The following is an 18058-nucleotide window of genomic DNA, read 5'->3' on the forward strand; positions in this document are numbered from 1 at the left end:
TTTAATCCAAATTAAAACCTTTAAATTATGAACTAATGCATTAATGAGAAATGTTACCCTGTATTTTTATGATTGGTTATGTGGTCACTGATGGCCTCTTTGTCTTTATTTGGCTTTTCTTTCTTTCTGGAGGGCCTCTGCTGAATCACTTCTCCTTTATCAAACATGAGGTGTAGGCGGTAACTGACCAATTTGATTATTGTGAAGAATATTGTCACTGAGCTGCAGTAAAAAAATACAGTGATGGCATTTGGAGGAAAAGCCTAGAGAAGAGAAAAGAAAGGAAAAAATGTATTTGCTTGTAGGATTACCTCTGGTCTTAAATCTGAAAGTATTTTTAAACTATTTACTGAGCATAAATTGGGTGAGATTTCAAATTTTATTAGTTTTATAACTTTTCCTGTTCGTAATACCTGAAGAGAAAGAGCTACTACCTTTTTGTTTTTTTTTAAAGTCTTTCTTATTTTTCAGGTGCTGGTACTAGCTGCAGTGACCAACATGTGATTTGCAGACAGGAACCCCATAGAACCAAAGATACGTTATAGTGAGAGTCTCCATTTTCTACCAGCTCTTTTCTACAGGCTAGTCTGGTCTTCCCGTGCATATGGTCTTCAAGGCCAGAGGAAGACCTCTGAGATGCTGTTTTCTTCAACAAAACACAAACAGCCTTGCAGAGAACAAAGGGAAGGAGAAAGGCTAGTGTAACGCCCCCTTCCTTTCCTCCCTGATTTCCCATTGGGTTAATATCATCAAGCCATGGACTTCTCTAGTGGCATGATGTAGGCAAGGGCCATAAGAGGGTATACTGCCTCTCAAAGGCAGAGGGACATTTCCAAAAGTGGCAAAGGATCTTTGCATGGAGATCATGGTGAAGGTCAGCTCAATTCTGTCCAATCCCCTCAAGAAACAAAACGAATCACTGGGATCCATGTAATTGTCCCACTCTGTAGGATACCCCACATCCCTTCCTATTTCTCTCACAGACCGTGGACCATAGCAGGTTCTCTGGTCCTTCCTAAATGAAATTCTTATCTTCTGGGATAGAAATGAATTCCTGAGGGTCCCAAGATGATACTAAGGACAACCTCAATAAACAGCGAGACCCTTTTAGCAATGCATCTCCCAGAAGGATCTCATAAGTCCAGTAATGATTCCAGCCAGTGCTGCAACCTGGAACACAGCGAGGCTCAGAGGCCACATGGCCCGGCCCCCTTCTGCTCCCATGCAGCCCCTGCACAACCTGCCCTGGTCCTATCTAACAATTTACCATCTGGGTAAGACCGTTCCTAAAACAGAATAGCCAAACCAAAGGAACAACCAACAAAGGGGAAACAATCACCTACAGTAAAAGCCAAAGTGAAGAATTTTCACCATCACTGACTTGTTTTCATTTCACACGGATAAAAGTCCACAAATAAATATGAATTCATAAATAAGTGAATGACAGAATGATTAAATAAGATAAATATCAGATGGATAGAAATATATAAAGTCAGTTCCCCTCCCTGGAAGCAGATAAGCTCCACATTTACACATGTACCTCCTCATGAGAAGTTGTGAAGAACCTCAAGGAATATATAGTCAAGTTGAAGAGAGACAGAGAGGAGAGGCCATTAATAGCCCCCATCACTTTTCCTTAACATGTCTGTATATTTCAGGTCTAAAAAAGTGTAGGCTAATAAAAAAGAATGAAATAATGCCATTTACAGCAAAATGGATGGACCCAGAGATGATCATACTAAGCGAAGTAAGTCAGAAAGAGAAAGACAAATATCGTATGAGATCATTTATATGTGGAACCTAAAAAACAAATGATACAAATGAACTTATTTACAAAACAGACTCACAGACATAGAGAACAAATTTGTGGCTGCCAAGGGGGGAGGGGGCTGGGGGAGGGAAGGAGTGGGAGTTTGGGATGAGCAGATGCAAACTATTATATATAGAGTGGATAAACAACAAGGTCCTATGGTACAGCACAGAGAACTATATTCAATATCCTGTGATAAACCATACTGGAAAAGAATATGAAAAAGAATGTGTAAAACTGAATCACTTTGCTGTACAGCAGAAATTAACACAACATTGTAAATCAACTCTGCTTCAATAAAATATAAATTAAAAAAATAATAATATCAATAAATGTAAGCTAAAGCTAGAGAGTAAGTTTGAAGAAACTGATAAAGAAGCAATAAAACCCAGCAAATGCTAAAACCAACATGATGCTGAGTGAAGTAAGTCAGAGAAAGACATGACAAATACTGTATGATCTCACTTACATGAAATTTATTTAAATATAAGTGAAATACAAATTTATATTAGTTTAAAACAAAAAGAAAAACACCAAACTTATAGAAAAAGAGATCAGATTTATAGTTGCCAGAGACAGGGGGTGGGAGGAGGGAAACTGAAGGAAGGTGGTGAAAAGGTCTAAACTTACAAGAGTAATAAGTACTAAGGATGCCATGTATATGATGACTATAATTAACATTGCTGTATGATATATAGGAAAGTTGTTAAGAGGGTAGATCCTAATTCATCGCAAGAATTTTCTTCTTCTCTTTGTACTGTATCTATATGAGATGATGGATGTTAACTAAGCCTATGCTTAGCTGTGATAATCATTTCACAATATATGTGAATCAAACCATCAGGATGTCTACCTTAAACTTATACAGTGTTGTGTGTCAATTATTTCTCAGTAAAAGTGGGGAGAAAAAGAAGGCAGATAAAAAAAGTTTTTAATAAAAAATAAACCCCAGCGGGCTTCCCTGGTGGCGTGGTGGTTGGGCGTTCGCCTGCCAATGCAGGGGACGGGGGTTCGTGCCCCGGTCCGGGAGGATCCCACATGCCGCGGAGTGGCTGGGCCCGTGAGCCGTGGCCACTGGGCCTGCGCGTCCGGAGCCTGTGCTCCGCAGCGGGAGAGGCCACAACGGTGACAGGCCCGCGTACCGCAAAAAAATAAAAAAATAAAAATAAATAAATAAACCCCAGCAAATGTCTATGAGAACAGATTAGCAAACTGTCATATACAAATTATTTTTTAAAGGAGAATTATTTTATATTATTTTATTTTTATTTTATTTATTTTCTTATTTTTTGGCTGGCTAGTGGGATCTTAGTTCCCCGACTAGGGATGGAACCCATGCCCCTTGCACCATAAGCACGGAGTCCTAACCACTGGACCACCAAGGAATTCCCTGGCATATACAAATTATATTCAAAAGTTGTTTGAATTATAATGTAGCTTGGGTCTCATAGTATTCCAATTAGTAGGGGTAGCAGAGAAAGTGCTCACTAAATATCCCACAGGCTCTCCTACATTTCCCAGCCTCCCTTGCAGTCAGGCTGGGCCCATGTGCCTACTTTTGGCCAACGGACCGTAGCAGAAGTGACCAGTGTCACTACTAAGCCTAAACAATTAGGAGCTGGTGCCTCCTCGATGCCATTCTCCTCCTCTTTAGTTGATAATCTCAGAGGCCATGTCTTCCAGATCCATCTACAAGACAGTAGAGCTTCCTTCAACCTGGGCTCCTGGGTGACTCTATGGGACAAGGCCCTTACAGACCCAAGATGGACATGTAATAGAAGCGAGAAATAAACCTTTGATTCACTGAACCACTGAGATTTGGGGCATGGCAGCTAGCATGGTTTCACCTAAATTACTATTGGGGGTTCCATTTTATGGGGAAGCTTCCATTCAAGATTAGAGCAGCCCTCAACACAGTTGATCACTTGTTGAAATGCTCACCTCTTCCTGCTTCTAAGAGGCCACACTCTCCTAGCTTTGTCCCTGCCTCACTCACACCTCCTCTTTGCCTTACGTCTGAGTCTACAGCTCCTGGGGCCTCAGCCCTCTTCTCTCTTCCTACACGTTCTCACTCAGTCCCTTGGCAGTCAATGGAATCTCTAGATTGATGATTTTCCAATCCATATCTCTGGCTTAGACTGCTTATCTAAGCTCCCCACACCTATATCCAACCACCTAGTCAACATCTCCACTTTCACATCTAAAAGGAAACCCCAAGCTAACATGTCTAAAATTAGGTATTTCGTTTCACGTCCTTTGTCACCGACTGTCCTCCCCTACATACCCTTTCCCACCTCAGTCAACGGTACCCCAAACACTTGCTGCTCAAACCAGGTAACTGGGCATAACCCTTGATTTCATCCTTACTTCTCCACCCCAAAAATGAACATATCACTAAATTTTATCAAATTAGATCCACATTTCTCCAACTTTACTGCCAACATCATCTCTGGGCTGTACCAACAAAATAGCCTCTGAACCTCCCACTTCTATCCTGCTCTTTCTCGAATCTACTTTCCGGCCAGCAGCCAGAGACATTTTTTGACAAAGTGAACTGGCATATCTTTTTAATGTGTTTTTAAACAAGTTTTATACCTCCCAAAATTATTAAATAAACAAAGATGGAGGGAAAAAAAACTAAAATTAAACACCCACAGATGAACCTAACCATATAGCAAATGGATAGCATAACAACAAAGACAAATCAAAAATTAAATATAAAGAATTATTCCTAGGGACTTCCCTGGAGGTCCAGTGGGTAAGACTCTGCGCTCCCAATGCAGAGGACCCGGGTTGGATCCCCGGTGAGGGAACTGGAACCCGCACGCATGCCACAACTAAGAGTTCGCATGCCGCAACTAAGAAGTCTGCATGCTGCAACTAAAGATCCCGCATGCCGCAACTAAGAAGTCCACATGCCGCAACGAAGATCCTGCAACTCAGACCCAGCGCAGCCAAAATAAATAAATTAAATAAATAATAAATAAATAAAGTAAGTATTTTTAAAAAAGGACTTAATCCTATACAAATATTGAATCATTACATTATAAACCATAATCTAATGTGATGTTATATGTCAATTATATCTCAATAAAAAATTTTTAAATAATTAATCCAAGTAACTTTAGAAAACAATACTCTCACAGCACATTACTGCTATATTCTTAAAATAATAATAATAACAAAAACACAAAACAATCTTGAACTTAACCAAAAGATTTTCTTTTGGTAGAGGTATGGGAGTAGTAATTCCTGTGTATATTTTAGGATTGGAAAAATGATATTGTTGGCAACCAGAGTTCTCACTGTGGGAAAAAAGGAGATACAAATGTGGAGCAGGTGAAGGAGAAGAAGAATCCTTTAACTTGGATCAGATTATAAAGGTTTCAGAACAACTCTCAGTAGACGACTGCTAGATAGATAGGTAGATATGCTCCCCTAGCTCTGTCTACTGAAAGGGCCTAGAAGCAAAGACAACCCCAAAGCAATAAATATAACTATAGCTTCCCCAAATCTTGGATTCCAAATGCCATTTCCCACCAAAAGGATCAGGGCTCCTTAGAGTAATGACTGGTTTTTCCAGGGCTGGGGTAGAAAATGTATAAGCTAAGTGTGGACTAACTTGTTGGGCTAGAAAGCAAGAAAGTGCTCAAAAGCTGATGAGGACATATCCAAAGGACTCAAAAACTGCCGGAAAAAGGTACCACTTGCCAAATTTTGGGTAAACTTAATATCAAAAAGACTGGGGAGAGTTGCAGGATACAAGATGAATGTACAGAAATCTGTTGCTTTTCTATACACTAATAATGAACTATCACAAAGAGAAATTAAGGCAACAATCCCCTTTACAATCACATCAAAAAGAATAAAATACCTTAGAATAAACTTAACCAAGGAGGTGAAAGACCTAGACCCTGCAAACTATAAAATATTGATGAAGGAATTTGAAAATGATAAAAAGAAATGGAAAGATATTCTGTGTTCTTGGATTGGAAGAATTCATATTATGAAAATTTCCATACTACCCAAAGCAATCAACAGATTTCATGCAATTCCCATCAAAATACCCATGACATTTTTCACAGAACTAGAACAGATAATCCTAAAATTCATATGGAACCATGAAAATCCCAAATTGCCAAAGCAATCTTGAGAAAAAAGAGCAAAGCTGGAGGTATCACACTCCCTGACTTTAGACTATACTACAAAGCTGCAGTAATCAAAACAGCATGGTACACATAGATCAATGGAACAGAATAGAGAGCCCAGAAGTAAACCTACACACTTGAACTATGACAAAAGAGGAAAGAATACACAATGGAGAAAAGACAGTCTCTTCTGCTGAGAAAACTGGACAGCTAAATGTTCTAAGAATGAGATTAGAACATTTCCTCACACCATATGTGAAAATAAACCCCAAGTGGGGAGTTCCCTGGTGGGCTAGTGGTTAGGATGCCGGGCTTTCACTGATGTGGCCCAGATCAATCCCTGGCAGAGGAACTGAGATCCCACAAGCCAGATGGTGCAGCCAAAAAATAACGAAACAAAAACAAAAAAAACAAAACAAGCAAAAGCTCAAAGTGGATTAAAAACCTAAGTGTAAGACCTGAAACCATAAAATTCCTGGAAGAAAACATATGCAGACCACTCTTTGACATAAATAGTGGCAATATTTTTTGGATCTGTCTCCTAAGGCAAAAGAAATAAAAGCAAAAATAAACAAATGGGACCAAATTAAACTTAAAGGCTTTTGCACAGCAAAAGAAACCACTGTCAAAACAAAAAGACAACCTACAGGATGGGAGAAAATATTTTCAAACAATGTGACCGACAAGGGGTTAATATCCAAAATATACAAACAGCTCATACAATTCAATATCAAAAAACAAACAAACAAACAATCCAATCAAAAAAATGGGCAGAAGACCTAAATAGACACTTTTCCAAAGAAGATATACAGATGGCCAACAGGCACGTGAAAAGATGCTCGTCATTGCAACTTATTAGAGAAACACAAATTAAAACCATAAAGAGATTATCACCTCACACCTGTCAGAATGACCACCATCAAAACGTCCACAAATAACAAATGCTGGAGAGGATGTGGACAAAAAGGAAACTGTTGTACACTGTTGGTGAAAACGTAAATACATGCATCCACTATGGGAAACAATATGGAGGCTCCTCAAAAAACTAAAAACAGAACTACCATATCATCCAGCAATTCAATTCCTGGGTATATACCTGAAAAAAACAACTCGCAAAGATATATGCAGTCTAATGTTCATAGCAACACTGTTTACAACAGCCAAGATGCAGAAGCAATCTAAATGTCCATCGACAGATAAATGAATAAAGAAGATGTGGGGGGTGTGTGTGTGTGTGTGTGTGTGTGTGTGTGTATAATGGAATATTAGCCATAAAAAAATGAAATTCTGCCATTTGCAATAAGGTAGATGGACCTAGAGTGTACTACGCTTAGTGAAATAAGTCAGACAAAGAAAGACAAATACTGTATATCATTTTATGTGGAATCTGAAAAATAAAACAAATGAATGTATATAGCAAAGCAGAAACAAACTCACAGACATAGAAAACAAACTAGTGGCTACCAGTGGGGAGAGGGAAGGGAAGGGGCAAGTTAAGGGTAGGGGATTAAGAGATACAAACAACTATGTGTAAAATAGATAAGTAACAAGGATATATTGTACGGCATAGGTAATTACAGCCATTATTTTGTAGTAACTTTTAATGGAATATAATCTGTAAAAATACTGAATCACTATGCTGTACACCTGAAACTAAAATAAAATTGTAAATCAACTATACTTCTATTTTAAAAAATCTGGTTTGGAGATAAATTAAATATTTAAACTTAAAAAAAAAGAATGATGATAGGAATGAATAATATCCATTGAATAAAAAAAAAAAAAAAGAATCTATGAGACCAAAACTACAAGGCAGGGGGAAAAGGATAGCTTTTCTTCACAGAAGAATACCTATGAATAGACAGAAAATCACCATTTTCAGCCATCATTTTGGTAATTATTTTAGGTAAGCATCATCAATTTTTGGTACAACCATGAGTAAAAATTTTGGGGGAATACAATAACATGTACAGTCTCCAGGTTTCTCCTCCCAGATTATTTGTTAAATACAAGAAGAAATCAGGTACCTTTACAACAGAGAAATCTGGCCCACACCATCTTGACCAATGACCAAACTTATTGGCACCACCAAAGGGGCAATGACATTGGGTGCCTCTGATGTGATACAGGACAAGGACACATCACTTAGGTAGTATTCATGCCAAAAAATGCATAATCAGACACCTAATCTCAAGGATACAATAAAAAAAATCCAAATTGTGGGACATTTCTGCAAAACAACTTTTATTGCCACAAAAGAAAAAAGAAAACTTGAAGAACGTGTTCTAGAATAAAGGACAATTCAGAGACTTGACAACTAAAAGCAATGCATGATCCTCGATTGAATCTTAGATCCAGAAAAACAAAACAAAAAGCTCAGCTACGCTAGACATCATTAGCATAACTGGGGAAATCTGCATGAGAACTATGTATTAGACAATAGCATTACATCAACATTCATTTTTTGAGTGTGATGATTATGTGGGAGAATGCCCTTCTCCTTAAGAGACACCTGATGAAGTTTCTAGGGGGAAAGTGTCTTGATGTTTGCAATTTATTCTCAAACGATTCAGCAAAATTTTAAATGTATAAATATATAAGAGAGTGATGTGGCAAATGTGGCAAAACATTAAGAACTGGTGAATCGAAGTGAAGGGTATTCGGTATTCATTGTGTTATATTTGCAACTTCTCTGTAGACTAGAAATTTTTCAAAAATAAAAGTTGGGGGGCTTCCGTGGTGGTGCGGTGGTTGAGAGTCCGCCTGACGATGCAAGGGACACGGGTTCGTGTCCCGGTCCGGGAAGATCCCACATGCCACGGAGCAGCTGGTCCCATAAGCCATGGCCACTGAGCCTGCGCATCTGGAGCCTGTGCTTTGCAACGGGAGAGGCCACAACAGTGAGAGGCCCGCGTACCGCAAAAAAAAAAAAAAAAATGGGGTATAAAAAATAATATCCTACTTCAAACTTGACCAAAAAAGAACTCATCAATGTGTCTTACCATACTGAGACTGAAACTCAAACTCCTTCTCTTGGTCTACCATCTTTGCTTGACAAGCTACTAATCATTCACCAGGTTCCAGATTAGAAGTTATTTCCTTTGGAAAGCCTTCCTAAACACCAAAGCCAGGATAAGGTCTTTACTGTATAGCACCTTGTACTTCCCTTGTAATAACAGTAATCATTGTGTTATTCATGCCTGTTTACCTTTACCTGTTAACTTAATAAGGAGAGATACCAATCTTTTGCCTGTTGTTTTCCCAATATCCAGCCAAACACCTGGCACTCAGTCTGTTGTTGTAGACATAAGTGTTGTCCAACGAATAGGTCCAGTTCTTCCCTGGACACACAGTAGGACTGTACTTTCCCCTCCCCTTGGGTAGATGTGACCATGCAACTTGCCCTAACAAAGATGTCTGAGTGCAAGAGGTATGTGCCGTTTCCAGGTGGGAGCTTCAAGAGCTAGTCCATGCTCTTCACCCTCTCTCTCCATCCACCATGGTGACTGGCAATGGTCAGGGTAATGGGGTGAGGATGGTGGGGAGCAGAGCCCCTAGCTACCCAAACTGGGGGTTCTATCAGCCTAGATACCTACATGCCTGTGATGAGCAGGATCCCCTGCTAACCATGCTCCCCCTCCCCACTAACCATGTTGGACACATAATATGAATAAAAAAATAAATAAACTTGGTAAAACCAAGGAGATTTTGCGGCTATTTGTTGTATCAGCACAAATCAGCATATCCTGACTGATATATAAATGTTCAAATACTGAATGAAACAATTCAAATAGCCAAATATTAACATTAGGTTTAAAATCATCTGAAAAACTTAAATATTCTTCAAGGGGACAGGTCAAATAAATCACCCTTTACTCACAAAGTGGAATACCATGCTGACCTTAAAAATAATGAAGAAGGGGCTTCCCTGGTGGCGCAGTGGTTGAGCATCTGCCTGCCAATGCAGGGGACACGGGTTCGAGCCCTGGTCTGGGAAGATCCCACATGCCGCGGAGCAACTAGGCCCATGCGCCACAACTACTGAGCCTGCACGTCTGGAGCCTGTGCTCCGCAACAAGAGAGGCCCGCACACCGCGATAAAGAGTGGCCCCCGCTCGCTGCAACTAGAGAAAGCCCTCGCACAGAAACGAAGACCCAACACAGCCAAAAATAAACAAATAAATAATTTTTTTTAAAAAAAAATAAATAATGAAGAAGACCTTTATGTAATGCTCTCCAAGAAAAAGTAGAAAAAGTAAAGTGGAAAAAACAAGGATACGTACAGATACATGGTTGCATACATATACAACAAAATAGTCAACTGAAAGTGTTGACCAAAGGGCCAATGTGGGATAGATATTAGATTTCGGTGCAACTTCTGGGAAAAACCACATCCAGAAACTTCTACATGGGTTATGACAATGAGTGAGATGACCCTAAAATCCCTCACCAAAAGCGAGGATGTAATAGAGTCCAGAATAAGAGGACCTGTGAAAACTGTTGGAGGGGACCATGGTGTTCAGTGAGCCCTGTGTCTCTCTCCCCGACAGTCGAGAGGAAGGCTTCAGTGGGGCCACTCAAAGACTTACTATGGGTCCCCGACAATTTGGGCAGGGAGTCTGATGTCTGGTTCTTCCCAGAAGAGCTAAAAGATGAGAGACTGGCTGGCTAGCTGCTCGGATGGAGGGATGAAGGAGAAGTTGCTATGTTGGGGTTGACCTGCTCTCCCAGAGTCTGTTCGGGGACAGGATATGTGAGTGTTTGCATGGACCCAGGAGTTCGCTTTAGAGGTCCAAAAGGGCGCTGGAGCAGAAGAAAGCTGGGATGGACCACCACATGCCAAGGAACTATGAAAGGAATAAGCAACCAGGTGGGATAGAGAGGCAGCAGCCCTCCTCCAAGAAACTGTGGGTGGGAGAGCCCTGGAAAAGAGAACAGGGTCTCTGCAGCACACGTGGAAGGACCTCGCCAGGGGGAGCCAGCTGGGACCGTGAGCCACGCTTCAAGAGCCGGGAGCCAGCCTACCACCGTGCCTGTCAACAGAGCACCTTCCTGTTCTTCTATGCCAAAGGCATCAGAACATTAGCCAGTGTGTGAGGGAAGAGACTGAAAAAAGACCATGCCATCCTCATACCCCTTCCTGCTTGGATCACCACATGGAAACAGACATCCTGAAATCCCCGTCAAGTCTGTGCTTTGTTACCTAAAGCAACTAGAAGACTTTGTATTACCTGTGACCTAAAGTCCTGGGTCTTGCACGTTTTTATCTAAGAGTAGAGAAAGAACTCCTCTACAGAGCAAATTGAAAGGGACAGTGGATGACAAAGAAGGCTGCTTTGGGATTAAACCTAGCAGCCCCACATCACACTTCCATTCACATGTGTATAAAATGTCACTGGAAGAACACACAAGAGACTGTGTGTGGTGGTTGCCTCTTGAATGAGGTACTAGAGACAAGTGTGGGAAGAAAGTTAACTTTTCTTACATACTTCTTTGCACCTGTTCAGTTTCTGGATCTCTTCATGCCCATGTGCAAAAAATAGATGGTCCTGTTGTGAAATTACCTGTATTCAATATGGAATGGCCAAGGGGGTACCAGCTCCAACGGCTTGGCCTCTAATTCTGGTTAGGTCACAACTAGCCATGGATCCAGAAGCTTCTTAACCAACCTCTCCATGACAGTTTCATGAACTGTAAAATGGGAATAATGACAGTGCCTCTCTGGGTTACTGTGAGAAAGATATGCTTTAGTTCATGCCAAGCTCTTTTTTTTTTTCTTTTTTTTTTTTTTTGCAGTATGTGGGCCTCTCACTCTTGTGGCCTCTCCCGTTGTGGAGCACAGGCTCTGGACGCACAGGCTCAGCGACCATGGCTCACGGGCCCAGCCGCTCCGTGGCATGTAGGATCTTCCCGGACCGGGGCACGAACCCGTGTCCCCTGCATCGGCAGGCGGACTCTCAACCACTGCGCCACCAGGGAAGCCCCTATGCCAAGCTCTTTTAACAGTGCCAGTCTACCTGTGCTCAGTGAGTGTTGGCTGTTATTATTACCTGTAATAATAATAATAATAATAATGATAATGATGATGATGTTAAAGGGGAAAATCCATCAGAAGAAAAGGAAAAGATCTGAATACCATTAAAAGCTAGTTCATTTTTTACTTCCATGGGACGTAGAAAAGAGATTTAGAGTAGATAAAATGGGAATAAAGTTGGGTGGCTTGTAAAAGGAATCATCTGAGAGACCAAACGCTTAAAATCAGAAAACAATAATCACCTGATAAGTGTCACCTTCCATATAAAATAAATCACACCATCCAGCAATCCCACTCCCGGGAATATACCCAGACAAAACTATAATTCAAAAAGACACATGCACCCCTATGTTCACAGCAGCACTGTTCACAATAGCCAAAACATGAAACAACTATATTTCAATTTTTTAAAAAAATTTAAGTAAATAAATAAATCACACCAAGCCTATTAAAGTATTAGACATTACGATTGGAAAAATAACAGTATATCTAAGGACAGCAGCATCCAGATAAAACTAGTCACTCACTGGGAGAAATTAGGGGAAGTGCCAGTGAGGTCAGAGACATAAATTTAACCACGAGAAAATGAGTCATGAACTTGCAATACGAGAAAGGAAAGGAAAGGGGGAAAGGGTACTCTTTTTGGAGTGCTGCGGAGGTCGATATCCTCGGACAAGGCAGGTACCCGTTCTTTTGTCACAGACACAAAACACAACTGGCTGGCAGACAACCATGTGTCTAAATGGCAGAAGATGAGAAGAGGCAGAAGGAATTTTGCAGGAGGGTGGCGACATCACTCAAGAAAGGCCATACTGAAAAGACTGAAGACCACTGCCCTAGGATGCCCTAGGGAGGGGGACAACCCTGGTAAAAGTGCCTCCAGCAGGAAAGCAAAGTCCCCACAGAGCCAAGCCCTTCATACACACAGTCCAAACAACCAACTGCAGCAGTAAAAATTTTAAGACAACCGCATGGGATGGCATTCAGCCCGAGTCTGGAAGCCCATGGCCCGGGGAAGAATGCCTTCAAGCATCCCTAAGCTGCAGCCCTTGCACTTCGAACCCACTCTGTTTCAGACAGATGAGGGAAGGAGGAAGGAAATTCAGACATTCAAGTGGATTATGGGAAAGTGGGGAGCATCATGCATCTCAATGTGAGAATAATTAAGGTCCCCACAAGTAGAAGGACCAGACAATAAGCTTCTAGGAATCAAAGGAGACAAAGTATAGACCATGTGATTCAACAGCAGAAAAAGCCTTTCTTAGGAAGAAGCTGAATATGAATGCTAGGATTGACCAGGGTGAGAGATATGCTTTTGGGACCAGCAATGTACCAAGCAGTCCAACAAAGCAACAACAATCAAACGGACCAGCCAGGCCTGCTGTGTCAGGTTGTGCAGGTTGCATCCTGCACACAGGCCTCCAGCTGACAGGGTCAAATGGTGGCTGAACACCAGTTCCCAGCTCCTGAGCCAGGAGAGGGTGTCTTTTTGGACAGACCACCTGTCCATAATTCACATAAACTCATCTTCTATGTTAGAAGTAGGAGTGAAAAAAGGGGTGGCCAAAGACATACAAGACCTAAAGCAAAATAGTTATGTACCCAAATGGTGAGTGGCCACAGACCATAATAAAGAGTAACCAACCAGGTGTGACAATGACAGCTAGTGCGTGCAGAGCACCCACTGTATATCTGGCGCTACGCGGCCCCATTGACAGATAATCCCATTTTGTTATAATTATAGCAATTAGAAATGATGTGGTTCTTATCAAAAAAGTCTCCAAGGCGAAATTAAAAAGCAGAACTGGAAACACAGCAACTCTGGCTAACAGAGAAAAAATCAGAGGAAGCAAAAAGCTACAGCCATAAAATAAAGGGCAGGTTTTCTGTGTGAAAATCATATATAACGTTGCCCCACACGGGGTCTTGAAGAATGTGAAGGCTCCACCCCATTTTTTCCACTACTCAGGTTGACCTTACTACCACCAGTATGATCAGAACTTCCCTTGATGAGGGGTCACTGTTTCAGGGAGTTCAGATGCCCTCGTGCACAGCAGGTCAGCAGCGCAGTGCTCTGACAAGGCCAGAAGAATGGGTCTTGAAGAATGTGAAGGCTCCACCCCATTTTTTCCACTACTCAGGTTGACCTTACTACCACCAGTATGATCAGAACTTCCCTTGATGAGGGGTCACTGTTTCAGGGAGTTCAGATGCCCTCGTGCACAGCAGGTCAGCAGCGCAGTGCTCTGACAAGGCCACAGACTTGGAGACGACAGGACCTCAGCTAAAATTCTGAATATCACTACTCTTACTTAGATGGCCTTGAGCAAGTAACCCACTCCCTCTGGATTTCAGTTGCTTAAATCTATAAAGCGAAACTCGCTATCCCCATTTTGCAGATGAGAAAACTGAAGCCCAGAGAAGTGAAGAGCCTTGCACAAGATCACACAATTGATAGGTAGCAGAGCAGGGACGTCTTTTGACACTAGCCTGGTGCTGTCAGAACTTCTTAAGGGTCAGAATCATGCCCTGGATGCTCCTGTCCTAAAGCTCTACATGAATCTCTGTTGGTTATCTCAAAATAATAAGTACATGAACATGTGTAATAAATGAAAGGTTAAACATCTCTAATGACAAATGCATCTTTCAGTTGGTCCAAATTAAAAGTAGGCTGATATGGGACTTCCCTGGTGGCACAGTGGTTAAGACTCTGCACTCCAAATGCAGGGGGCCCATGTTCGATCCCTGGTCTGGGAACTAGATCCCACATGCATGCTGCAACTAAGAGTTCACATGCCACAACTATGAAGCCAGTGAGCCACAACTAAGGAGCCCGCCTGCCACAACTAAGCAGCCCACCTGCCACAACTAAGACCCAGCGCAACCAAGTAAATAAATAATTTTTTTAAGTAGGTTAATAATAAAACAAAGTAAAACTCTTTCTAAATTATGTAAGTAGACCTAATGTTTTTAGGTACATACTTTTGAGCATTTCTCAAAAATATATAGCTTATAAATGCTAATAAATAACTTATTTTCCAACCAGACCTAAGTAAATGCTGGGGCTTAGAGATCAGTTTGCCTCAGTAATTAATAATAAAGTTTTAATTTACATATTCAAGGTCCCCATTAAATAAAAGGGTGGATTCTCCCTGCAGTGGAACTGTCTTGATTAAACATGTTTAATCGAATTGTGCAAAACCCAGAAAAGTTCAGGGCCCCTTAAATAACAGAACTTCAGCAAGCAGCCAGGGATCTTTTTGGACCAAGTTCTCAAAAGTGGAACAAACTGAGAAAGATGTTAAAAATCACAGGCAGCACTGAAGTGCAGAAAAATATATTTAGGCATCAAAACCCAGAGAACAGAACCCTGCATCGGGGAAGAAGGGTCTTTTATTTCTAAGGTTATTTTCAGAGACTGGAAGACCAGAGCAAGAAAAGGACTACCTGCATTTTTTTCAATAAGATAGGCTATATATTAAAAAGCAGCCATGTAATAAATGCACTCACATAAAATGACTCTGTAATCGTTAAAAGCACACTGGCATAAAAATATAGAAATTTTAGTATAACTGGTTTGATGTAAGAATTAAAGTATTTAAGGTATCAGTTTTTTGCTTTCTAAACTCTTGAGATTTAGCCAAAAATTATTTTGAAATATCATTAAAGAGGAACTTAACTAAGGACAATTTCCTATTTACAAATATAAAGTAAAAATCAAGCTACTCAATGAATCATAATTAGGCAGAAATTAAGGGTTCCGAGCACATGCATACATCAAATCTTAAAAGGAGTTATGTAAAAATGAGCCCATACACATAAAAAAACATCTGCAGGGATATACATTAAATGTTACTCTGGTTGTTGCTAAGGAGTGGGATTAGATCATTATCGGGAAATACTCAAAATATGTTGTGAGGTAGACAACCTAATGCTGGTTGGAAGAGAAAGAGGCAGGCTGATTTTATTTCTACCAGTTTATTATGTGTGAGATCATTGTGAGGCAAATGCAGGGCACTTTGCTAGGTACAACAAGGAAGACCAAGATGAATCAACAAAATCAAAAACCATGTCCTCAAAAAATCTAAAAGCTCACGACCCAGGAGCAGAGGTAAATACATGTTCCAACAACAAAGTACAGAATTCAAAATGTGCCATAGTACTGACATGAAATACAGAATGGTATTAGGGCAAGAGAGAAGAGAGATTAATTCTAGATAAGTGGGATCAGGGAAGCCTAGACAGAGGTGGCCTTTCCAGTGCACTTGCGATTTTGACAAGCGAATGATGGGGAAAAAATAAAGTCAGTACTGAGAAGTACTTTCATGCATTCATTCAATCAACTGTTCATTAATTCATTCAGTTCTCTATTCATTAATTCATTCAATCCTCCTAGGCACCCTATAAGGCAGGTACTCTTAGCCCTGCTTTACACGCCAGAAAGCTCAAGCTTGCTTGAGCTCACACAACCAGTAAGCAGAAGAACCAGGACTGAACCCAAGCTTGTGTTCCTCCTCTCTCTGCTATGCTGCCCCTCTAGACAAAGAGAAAACACTGGGCCCTACAGGCTAAGGAAACAGGATGAACAAGGTCACAGAAGAGGAAACTTACACTCATTAAAAAGAAACCATTTATTAAAGGGTCTCCATGGATTAGCCAGCTGTATGAAGTGCTTTTTACATGGAATTTACTTTTTTTCCCATGAAATGGTCATTATCACGTCTATTTTAAGGATGACAAGAGGAAGATTTAGATAGGTCAACTATCAGGTCAAACAGCTAAAAAGTAGCAAAATGGAAATTTACACCAGGTCTGAGTCCAATTCCAGGTCAAGCCAGAAAGATGGATAGCTTTAGGTGCTTATTTAATCCCCAAAACAACACTTCACATCTGGTCCTAGTGTTTTTCTCATTTCACAGGTAAGAAAATTTTAAAAATCAGATAAGGTAAAAGTAACTTGCCCAAGGTCAGAGAACTGGTAAGAGGTGAACCCAAAATTTAACGTAGGCAGCCTGACTTCAGAGCCAGAATTCTGATCCTGTGGCTAAACTACCAGAAAAACAATAAATGGGAGCCAAATCACAGACAACTTCTAATATCAAACTGGGATTCTGTCAGCCATGCAAACTCACTGAAGGTTTTTGCTGTGGAGAACATGATCATATTATGTTTTAGGAATAAAGACCTTCAATAGACATATCAAAATTAGATTTCATTTCATTTTTGCCTTTTGGCTATCATGCACAGCAGCTTCTACCAAACATTACCACAAGGTACCCAGCTGAGAGGCCTGGGACTCTTCACAGACAAAAGAGGTTCAACCTTCCACAGCAACACGCAGAGTCTGACTCATCGGAACAGCTGGCATCAATTCTTAATGAGTCCCAGAGCCTCCAAAGTCCTTCCTACTTCTTTTTCCTGCCGGAGAGCCCCTTCTCCTTTCCCTTTACTTTCTCTGTCCCAAATTCCTGAAGACCTTCCCCATACCGCCTCTTAGGGAATCACTGCCAATCCTTTCCATCCCGAGGCAGACTCGGAGGTTTCCCCAGGGCTTGAACGCCGCCACTCACCAGGTGCAGGGCCAGGGGCAGCAGCAGCAAGAACAGCCACAGGTAGAGGTGGCAGCTGTTAGTGAACTTGCTCTGATCCGGGTCGTGGTACCAGCCCCCGGTGAGCGCTGCCCACACGCCCTGCCGAAGCAGCAGCAGCAACCGGGACGCCATGCCTGCGCCCCGGGGTCGGCGCGCGCCGCGCGGCCCGCTCCCAGCAGTCCGCCGCCCGGACGCTCTCAGCTTTAACACGCGGGCCCTCGCGCAGCGTCACGGACGCCGCCGCCGCCGCCGCCGCCGCCGCCCCCTCCAGCTCCTTCCGCCCCACGACCGAAGCTCCAACTGCTCTTCTGCCCGCACCCGCGAACCGCGGCGCCGGAGCCGGCTGCTGCCGCCGGGCAGGTGGGCGCCATGTCCGAGGGAGGAAGGATTTTCCCATGGTGCTCAGAGGCGGCTGCTGGGAGGATGCTCCAGAGGCTCCTCCCAGCGCCCGCCTAGAGTCACTCCGTCGCCCTTC

General features: G+C 41.8%; 1 protein-coding gene across 1 annotated transcript in view; it reads right to left on the reverse strand.

Annotated features, from left to right (window-relative positions):
- PCNX2 (pecanex 2) overlaps positions 1–17715 on the reverse strand; it is a 277088-nt gene extending 259373 nt beyond the window's left edge. Inside the window, exons 1-2 of the mRNA XM_007466993.1 lie at positions 17563–17715; positions 58–263 (exon numbers count right to left, since the gene is read on the reverse strand). Of these exons, the coding sequence (XP_007467055.1) occupies positions 58–263; positions 17563–17715 (359 nt within the window). The remainder of the gene's footprint in view (positions 1–57; positions 264–17562) is intronic.
- Positions 17716–18058: the final 343 nt, after the last annotated feature.

Source organism: Lipotes vexillifer, unplaced genomic scaffold, assembly GCF_000442215.2.
Source record: "Lipotes vexillifer unplaced genomic scaffold, Lipotes_vexillifer_v1.1 scaffold410, whole genome shotgun sequence".
Taxonomy (NCBI): domain Eukaryota; kingdom Metazoa; phylum Chordata; class Mammalia; order Artiodactyla; family Lipotidae; genus Lipotes; species Lipotes vexillifer.